At 38.0% G+C, this 10,161-nt stretch overlaps 1 protein-coding gene across 1 annotated transcript in view; it reads left to right on the top strand.

Annotated features, from left to right (window-relative positions):
- Positions 1-3,506: 3,506 nt before the first annotated feature.
- The window catches only part of LOC107878714 (ubiquitin carboxyl-terminal hydrolase 14), a 14,741-nt gene continuing 8,086 nt past the window's right edge, over positions 3,507-10,161 (top strand). Inside the window, exons 1-5 of the mRNA XM_016725807.2 lie at positions 3,507-3,839; positions 5,960-6,131; positions 6,325-6,437; positions 6,529-6,865; positions 7,180-7,274. Of these exons, the coding sequence (XP_016581293.1) occupies positions 3,744-3,839; positions 5,960-6,131; positions 6,325-6,437; positions 6,529-6,865; positions 7,180-7,274 (813 nt within the window). The 5' untranslated portion in view covers positions 3,507-3,743. The remainder of the gene's footprint in view (positions 3,840-5,959; positions 6,132-6,324; positions 6,438-6,528; positions 6,866-7,179; positions 7,275-10,161) is intronic.

Here is a 10,161-nt window from a genome sequence, read left to right as displayed (position 1 = left end):
AGCAGCTGTCCCTGAAATAAGCATCTAATTTTTGTTCTCGAAGTATTTTTCTAAAGGCGTTGAAATATTTTCCCATGGCTGACTTAACCACGAAATCACCCGTTAAATCTGCAGCACCATCGTACTGCATTCTCACAGGATAACGATCAATGCTGAAGGCTTTGACCAACTCTTCAGTGGAAGGGCTATTAGCATCTGCATCATCTCCTTTGAAACATCCCTCCTCCCCGTGTTTATCATATTCTGCTCCCGATTGAGATAACGTTTGTAAAGCAAGCTCATAGAGTGGTGGATGTAGCCTAGCTGCTTCACTTGTTCCTTTACTTGGACTTGATTCAGTTTCTATTTTTTTGGAAACCATATTATCTAAAATTAGCAGGAACATAAAATAATATATTATTATTGATTAATGCATCATTAAAAAAGGATAACAGTAAATCAAACAAGCAAAACAGTAAAATAACAGTTGCAACAGATCACCGATCTATTGCACCAGGTAGTATATTTGTTGCAGCATATAACTAAACTATTGTAGCATATGAGTAATCTGTTGCAACAATACAAAACATATCACTCATCTTTTAAGATAGATGAATGGTCTATTCAACAGATCACACAACTGTTGTGATATCATTTGTTGCAACATATGAGTGATCTATTAGAATAGTTAAATAATTTGTTATGATAATACAAAATATATCACTTATTTATTGAGAAAGATGAATGGTTTGTGCAACAGATCACACATCTGTTGCAACATATGAGTGATCTGTCAAAGCAGTTAACTAACCTGCAGCAACGGCTGAGTAATCTGTTGCAACAATACAAAACATATCACTCATTTGTTGAGAAAGATGAATGGTCTATGCAACAGGTCACACATCTGTTGCAACACATGAGTGATCTGTTGAAACAGTTATCAACGGTCAATATTGTTTAGATTTCTTCCAACATAGGGTCGTCTATCGCGGCAAATAAATGATCAGTTGGAAAAATCAAGTATTGGATATTTCCTGTAGGAAGAGTTGATGGGATTTTATCCAACAGAAGGTTCATCTGTTGCATCAGATCATTAATCTGATGGTTTTTCTATTGCACCAGATGGTTAATTAGTTGCATCAAATTTTTTATCCGATGCTTAATCTATTGAAACATATGGTAAAGCTGTTGCATCAGATTATTAATCTGTTGCATCAGAATTGTAATCTGATGGTTCCTCTGGTGCATCAGATGATTGATCTGGTGCATCATATAATAAATCTGTTACATCAGATGGTTAATATGTTGCACCAGATGGGTAATCTGTCAGAGAAAATAATAAACAGTAGCAAGATTTTGTTTAGCAAAAAATAGCAATTTCACCATTTTTACCAAGAACAAGAACAGAACAAATTAAACCAAATTGTCATTTTGTTTTTATAAACACAAACAATAAAAAGGCCATTTCAGACTGCATTTCAAATTAGTACAACAAATATTGAAGTTGTTAACCAATAATATAAGAGAAGTTGTCTCAAGTTCCTCGTTTTCTTCAAAACTAAAAAGGCCATAAATTTTTACCTATGAAAGAAGAAAAGGAACGATGAAGAATTCGAAGCTGTTGTGGTCGGAGAGCAAGGTTTTCACATCGATTGAAGGTTGAAGTCGAAAAGGAACTCGAAGCCCAACTATTTGTAGTCGGATGTTGAAGTCGCCGAGGATTGAAATGAGAAATTTGCAAAATATTTAGTTGGGAGAGAGTTGAGAGAAGCTGTCGAAAGAGGGATGAGAGACAGGTTGATTGAATTGAAGAGGGGAACTCGAAGCCCAACTATTTATCGCCGGAGGTAGAAGTCGCTGGGGTTGAAGGGAGAAAAGAGGGGAACTCGAAGCCCAACTATTTGTCGCCGGAGGTAGAAGTTGTCAGGGGGTTGAACGGAGAAATTTTGCAGAACTGTTGGTTGGGAGAGAGTTGAGAGAAGCTGGAGAGAGAGGAGAGAGTGGTTGATTTAGATTGAAGAGGGGTGTGGGTTGAGTTGATTTGTATTTTTGAAAAGATTAGAAAGTTTTGAAAATGTTAATCAAGTCCACAATTAACTTAATCAAGTTTCCTAATGATGTTTAACCCTATCTGTTGGTCAATGTCACCAATCCTTCATTCAAGACTTAAAAGATAGCTTTCCTTCAATTTTCTTGAGCTACTAGCAAATTTAATAAGCCCCAATTACTCGGTACTTTATTGAGAAGTAGGACATGATTACAACTTTAGAATCATAAATGCAATACTCAAAATACTAAATTACAATGGAAATATTAAAATTACAAGTAACATACGAATAGAGACAAGAATGGAGTAAGAAGTTTAGGCTATGAGAACAGAGATAAGAGGAATCATACTCTTTACTCAACAATATACATAAGCTGTTTTACCATAACTGGTCTCGGTCCATCCATAACATTTAGCCTTGTTGAAATTGCTCTATAATGAAGAACTTCATTCGCCAGTAGCTATTACTAAAAAGAATTGGGACGAGATGATAAAGAATTTTTCATATTTGAATAATGACCTTTTCGACTTCGTTCGCATTTTAAATCTATTTTATTATACTTATGTAAACCACACTCTAGTAAATCAACACTTAAATTTATAGGCTACTGATCGAGAACCTATGGACACTAAAAACTAGGAGATTTTTATTGAAGGATCCTCTTGACGGGTATATTAATTACATACATAATTTAGATAATAAATTCAATTAAGAGATACTCATCCATCAAGATTAATAGTTTGTTTGACCAAACTTATAAAATCAACTTATTATGAGAAGTATTTTTTTAAAAGGTTCTTTTGATGAGAATCAATTTGTGTTTGATCAATAAATTTAAAAAAATCACTTTTGAGTAACAATTAATAGTTGACCAAACTTTTTAAAGTGTTTGTTAGTGTATTTTTCTCAAAAATGTTGTTTTAAAAAGTATTTTGGGAGAAGCTCCTTTTTTTATTTCTGAAAAAATGTTTTGTTATTTTCCAAAAACACTTATTTTCTTCAAAAAACTTGGTCAATCACCTCAATTTTTTAAAATAAGCACTTCTGAAGAAAAAAATAAGCAGAAAAAAAAATTAGAAAAAATAACATAAACATATACATTAACTTACCATATTTACACAAAATTTTACTCTTAAAAAGACAATTACAAAAATCTCAACTACTTATGTATCTTCATTGGATGTATCGGAAGCTAATTATGACCCAAAATCAGAAAAAATATACCGGGAGTTAATTATGTATCTTTAGAAAGAAAAAAAATGTATCTTCGAATGTATTTTATATCTTAATAGATCCAAAATTGAAAAGGTATATATCGAAACTAATTATATATCTTTAATTTAAAGAGAAGAAAATATATTTTTATTAAATGTATACTTACAATTAAAAGTTTTAATAATAAATATCAAAAAATTTCTGTAATTATATTTGAAACTGTTCAAACAAGCTACAAATTGGTCGTGAATCTAAATTAGTGGGCCAAAGCTCTAATAAGAATCGAAGACGTTCTACCAGTTGCTTACAACAAAGTCCATAAATACTCTTCACTCCGTTGTAGCTCATTTTCTTCATTTGGGAATTAGGGGAAAAGGCGGTTGCTCAACATTTTAGCAAAGAATCCAAATACACACACACACACGCACTCCACTTCTTCTTACTCGTGGAATTTCATTTGTTCTCGGCGATTGTAAGAGAAGAATAATCTAGAAGAACCCTATGGAGCTTCTCCGATCGAACCTTAGCCGTGTTCGGATTCCAGAGCCAACTACTCGTATCTACAAACACGAGTGCTGCATTTCCTTCGATACTCCCGTAATCTTCAATTTTAAAAACTTAGAATTATCATTTCGCTATAATTTTACTTCATTATTACTCGTTTTGTTGCTGTAGTTAATGACTGTTATCGAATTTAATTGGAGATGTAGAGCTCGTCGACTCGATTTTCTAGGTTGTATTTATTGACTGTGTTGTCATTTTTTGCGAGGGAATTGTATTGTTAGTGTCGTAGGATTTACTAGTTTCTTCTGGGGTTTATAGTTACACTCCGATTTGGATTAGGAGTATTGCGCTATGAAGTTGTAGAACGGAGTAAAAATAGAGCGGAGTTAGATATTGAAGATTCATAAGCATAGTCATTTCACGATTGTAGAGGTCAATTGGAGTCATTGCTCGTCGGACTGATTTTTGAGGTTGTATTTATTGTCTTCGTTGTTATTTTTTGCGAGGGAATTTCATTCTTAGTGCTGTAGGATTTACTAGTTTCTGCTAGGGTTGTAGTTCACTTTGATTTGGATTAGTAGTGTTGCCCTGTGAAGTTGTAGAATGGAGTAAAAATAGACCGTAATTAGATATTGAAGATTCATAAGCATAGTCCATAACTAGTACTAGCTGGAATTTCTTACGATTATAGAGTTTAATTGGAGTTGTTGCTGTTGGGATCAATTATCGAGGTTGTATTTATTGTCTTTGTTTTCATTTTTTGCGAGGGAATTGCATTGTTAGGGCTGTAGGATTTACTAGTTTCTTCTACGGTTCATAGTTCACTCCGATTTGGATTAGTAGTATTGCGCTATAAAGTTGTAGAAAGGAGTCAAAATGGAGCGGAATTAGATATTGATGATTCATAAGCATAGTCCATAACTAGTACTAGCTGTGGATTTTCACGATTTTAGAATTTAATTGGAGTCATTGCTTTTCGGACTCGATTATCGAGGTTGTGTTTATTGGCTTTGTTGTCATTTTTTGTGAGGCAATTGCTTGTTAGTGCCCTAGGATTTACTAGTTTCTTCTAGGGTTTATAATTCACTCCAATTTGGATTAGTAGTATTGCGCTATGAAGTTGTAGAACGGAGTCAAATTAGACCATGATTAAATATTGAAGACTCATAAGCACAGTCCATAACTAGTACTAGCTGGAATTTCATGATTGTAGAGTTTAATTGGAGTCATTGCTCGTCGGACTCGATTATTGAGGTTGTAATTATTGGCTTTGTCTTTGTCAAAAAGAATTATTGGCTTTGTCATTTTTTTTTTTTAAGGGAATTGCATTGTTAGTGCCGCAGGATTTACAAGTTTCTTCTTGGGTTTATAGTTCACTCTGATTTCAATTAGTAGTATTGCGAGTGATATGTTTCCTTAAGCGGCGGCTATGAAGTTGTAGAATGGAGTCAAAATAGAGTGGAATTAGATATTGAAGATTCATAAGCATAGTCCATAACTAGTACTAGCTGGAATTTTTACGATTATGGAGTTTAATTGAGTTGTTGCTCGTTGAGGCTTTGTGTAATTATTTTGTGAGGGAGTTGCATTTTAATGCCATAGTGTTTACAAGTTTCTTCTAGGGTTTATAGTTCACTTTAATTTGGTTAGAAGCTTGAAGTTGATTAGTAGTATTGCGAGTGATTTGTTTTTCTAAATCAGCTATGAAGTTGTAGAACAGACTCAAAATAGCACGGAATAGATATGTTGCGAGTGATTCATATGCATAGTCCATAACTAGTAATAAATAGAAGTTGTAGACTCAATTTTCAAGGTTGTAGTTCTTTGCTTTGGCCATTTTTTTGTTTGGGAAATAGCACGTTAATCTCATTGGGTTTCTCATTTATGGTTCGCTCCAATTTAATTAGAGCGTGCAGTGATTAGCACTTCAGAGTGATTTGTTTTCCTAAAGCAGCTTTGAAGTTGCAGAACAGTGTCAAAGTAGTGCAGAATATTTATGTAGAGGATTCATGTAGCCAATCCCAGCGAGTTTGGGATTGACTAGTAGTAATGGTGGTATATCCTCTATGAAATGACATGCCGGTGTTGGCTTATTCATTTGATCTTTTCCGTCTGTGTTTACTAATGTTCATTTACGAAATATGTCTTCACTTATGAAGTAGTTGCTATTAATTTAGTTACAATTTGTAACATTTTCATCGCTGTTTTTCCAGAAATCCAAGGGTGGGCTGTTTGTTGATATGAGTACTTTTCTTGCATTTGGAAGGGATTATGTTGGTTGGAACTATGAGAAGACTGGGAACCCAGTTTATCTGCATATAACCCAGACAAAGAAGGCAGATGGTGAAGATAGACCGTCCAAAAAACCCACTCTCTTGGCTATAGGTACTTCAATATTTCACATTAGTATAGCTACAAGCTTCCACAACCAGGCCGAAAAAGGAAAAAAGAAGAATAGAGAACCATATAAGTTCTCATTTCTGATATTTATCATTTGACAGTGTTTAGCCTACCCCAACTAATTTGGGATTGAAGCTTAGTTGCTAAATTAACTTGGATTATGCCTCTCTCCTTCTAGGTCTTGACGGAGGGTTTGACAACAATGAACCCCAGTACGAAGAAGTCTGTGAAATAGTTATATTGCCCGATAATGTCACTCTTCCTTTCCCATCAGTGGAATTGCCGGAAAAGGTACATTTATTAATATCTTTTCATGGTTTTCCCTTTGTTTAGACTAAAATGGAACATTGAAATATTGCTTGCATTCATCACAAACTTGCAGGTAAGATTGGCTGTTGATACTATTTTACTAGCTGAAGGTGCTGAGAGAAAAGAGCAACTTGCTTCCTGGACTGCTGACAAGAAGCTTGTCAGTAAATATGCCACGGAGCTGCAACAGCTTGACAACGGTGTTGCTGTTCCACCTGTGGGCTGGAAATGTGCCAAATGTGATAAGACTGAGAATCTTTGGCTGAATCTAACTGATGGAACTATCCTATGCGGGAGGAAAAATTGGGATGGAACTGGTGGTAATGATCATGCTGTCAACCATTACAGAGAAACTGGTTATCCACTTGCTGTAAAGCTTGGGACCGTAACTGCCGATTTGGACGGGGCAGGTAATGCTATATTATAAGTTGTATCTTCTCGCTGAGAAGTTGTTTACTAGAAAATTGTCTACTTCCAGTTTTTGGTTGACAGGACTTGCCGCTTATCTCTTCTGATGGTTTTGGTTGACTAGAGTTGCTTCTTAAATCTTATTTTTGTTTTGGTTGACTGAAATTGCTCTTTAGCTCTTCTTTTTTGTTTTGGTTGATCTTGAGAACAACATCAACCTTTCTGTTCCTTTCGGTGATATTGCCTTGTTTATAATGTGTTACAGTGATTTTTTCTTTAGATGATTGCTAATTGGTTGCAAACTTTGGCAGTTCAGATGTTTTCTCCTATCCAGAGGATGAAAGCGTTATTGACCCACTTTTAGCACAACATCTGGCACATTTTGGTATTGACTTCTCATCCTTGCAAAAGGTTAGCAGCTGCATAGATGAACATTGAGTATTTACTTAATTTTACTCTTCTAAGAAGTATGCACTATGTGCATGGCTAAAGCCTAGCCCGTTGGTACACGTTTATTCTCGATCTGCTATATTTCTTATGCAAAATAATTGGGCTTTAGAGTAGGCTCAGTTTTATGTCTTTCACCTGGAGTTACTCATACCAAATCTGAGCTAGATGCCAACTAAGGGTGTGTTTGGTATGAAGGAAAATGTTTTCTTGGAAAATATTTTCCTGGAAAACAAGTTGATTTCTTACTTGTTTTCCTATGTTTGGTTGGTGAATGAAATTTTTTTTTTCAAAAAATAACAACAACAACAAACCCAGTGTATTCCCACCTAGTGGGGTCTGGGGGGTAAGATGTACGCAGTCCATACCTCTACCTCTGATGAAGTAGAAAGGCTGTTTCCGATAGACCCCCGGCTCAAGGCACGAGATACCACACAAACACATAGTAAAGCACAGAAGCAGATTACATAATATAAATACGGCACCCATAAGTAATATAAAACAGAGGAAAGCAGAGGAAAGCACACAGCTTCGTAATAAAACATGGAACACGGAACACGGAATCATAACAGGAATAAAACCCCCACCAAGTAATTCCCTACACTAGCGACCCAAACTGGCCCTAATCCTCTGCCGTAATTCGCGCCCTCCAGACCTTCCTATCTAGGGTCATGTCCTCGGTAAGCTGTAACTGTTCCATGTCCCGCCTAATCACCTCACCCCAGTACTTCTTCGGCCTACCCCTACCCCGCCTAAAACCATCCAACGCTAGCCTCTTACACCTACGGATCGGGGCATCCATGCCCCTCCTTTTCACGTGTTCGAACCATCTCAATCGTGCTTCCCGCATCTTGCACTCCACTGAAGTCACACCAACCTTCTCCCGGATGGTCTCATTCCGAACTCTATCCCCTCTAGTCAGTCCACATATCCAGCGCAACATCCACATTTCTGCCACTTCATTTTTTGGATGTGGGAATTCTTAACTGGCCAACACTCCGCTCCATACAACAAGGCCGGACGGACTACCACCCTGTAGAATTTGCCTTTAAGCTTGGGCGGCACCTTCTTATCACACAGCACCCCCGACGCGAGTTTCCACTTCATCCATCCCGCCCCAATACGGTGCAAGACATCCTCGTCAATCTCACCGTTACTCTGGATCACGGATCCAAGATACTTGAACTTATCCCTCTTACATACCTCCTGTGCTTCCAGCTTCACTACTACCTCATTCTCCCGCCTCACGTCATTAAACTTGCATTTCACATACTCTGTCTTGCTTCTGCTCACCCTGAACCCTTTAGACTCAAGAGTTTGCCTCCACACCTCTAATTTGTCATTCACACCCCCTCGAGTCTCATCTATCAGCACTACATCGTCTGCAAAAAGCATACACCACGGCACTTCCCCTTGAATGCGCCGCGTCAACACATCCATCACCAACGCAAACAAAAAGGGACTAAGAGTAGATCCCTGATGCAATCCTGTTAGGACAGTGAAATGCTCTGAGTCTCCTCCCGCCGTCCTCACCTGGGTTTTCGCTCCATCATACATATCCTTAATTACTCTGGTATATGCCAGCGGTACTCCACTCACCTCCAAGCATCTCCAAAGCACCTCCCTGGGGACTTTGTCGTATGCCTTCTCCAGGTCGATAAACACCATGTGCAGATCTTCTTCCTCTCCCTATACTGCTCCACCAACCTCCGCACCAGGTGGATTGCCTCCGTCGTCGAGCGGCCGGGCATAAATCCGAACTGGTTTTCCGAAATAGATACTATCCGTCTCAGCCTCACCTCGACCACTCTCTCCCAGATCTTCATAGAGTGACTCAATAACTTAATGCCCCCTGTAGTTATTGCAACTCTGAATATCCCCCTTATTCTTGTAGAGAGGGACCATGGTACTCCACCTCCACGCCTCGGGCATCTTTGCTGTCCTGAAGATTTCATTAAACAATCCAGTCAACCACCTTACACCAGCCTGTCCAACGAACTTGCAAAACTCCACCGGTATCTCATCCGGCCCCGTCGCCCTACCCCTTCGCATCCTGCGGACAGCCTGTCTAACCTCTTCTACCTTAAAACGTCTACAATAGCTAAAATCCCGACACTCCTCTGAGTGCTCCAGTTCCCCTAACACAATAGCTCTACCCCCTTCGTCATTCAAGAGCCTATGAAAATACGACTGCCATCTCTTCTTAATGTGGCCGTCCTCCACCAACACTCTACCGTCCTCCCCCTTAATGCACCTCACCTGATCGAGGTCACGACCCTTCCCCGCCCTAGCCTTAGCGAGTCTAAACAACTTTTTCTCCCCTCCTTTCCCCTGTAACCCTACATACAAGCTCTTAAAAGCGGCCGTCTTAGCTGCCGTGACTGCTGACTTCGCCTCCTTCCTCGCTAGCTTGTACTCTTTCCTGTTTACCCGCTTCTCCTCTTCGTCCTTTTCCTGTTTACCCGCTTCTCCTCTTCGTCCTTACTTTCCACCAACTTAGCATACGCCCCTTTCTTGGTCCCCACTTTCTTCTCCACCTCTTCATTCCACCACCAATCCCCCCGATGGTGCCCGGCCCGGCCCCTAGAAACACCCTAGATAAAGCGTAAAAATACATTTTAAAAAAATAACTTTTGATCTCAAAAAAATTATTTTTTAGGGTGTGTTCGATATTATGGAGGAGGAAAAATATTTTTTTAGAAAAATAAGTTGTTTCTTACTTATGTTCGTGTGTTCGTTATACAAATTGGATAAGTATATGTTTTTTAAAAGTATTTGTATATATTTAACAAAAACAATGAGAACGAATATGATAAAAAGGGTGGGATAAGAAAAAAAGTATTGAATTTTT

This window comes from Capsicum annuum, chromosome 7, assembly GCF_002878395.1.
Source record: "Capsicum annuum cultivar UCD-10X-F1 chromosome 7, UCD10Xv1.1, whole genome shotgun sequence".
Taxonomy (NCBI): Eukaryota; Viridiplantae; Streptophyta; class Magnoliopsida; order Solanales; family Solanaceae; genus Capsicum; species Capsicum annuum.
The sequence above is the reverse complement of the archived record's forward strand: the minus strand, read 5'-3'. Positions and strand labels throughout refer to the sequence as shown.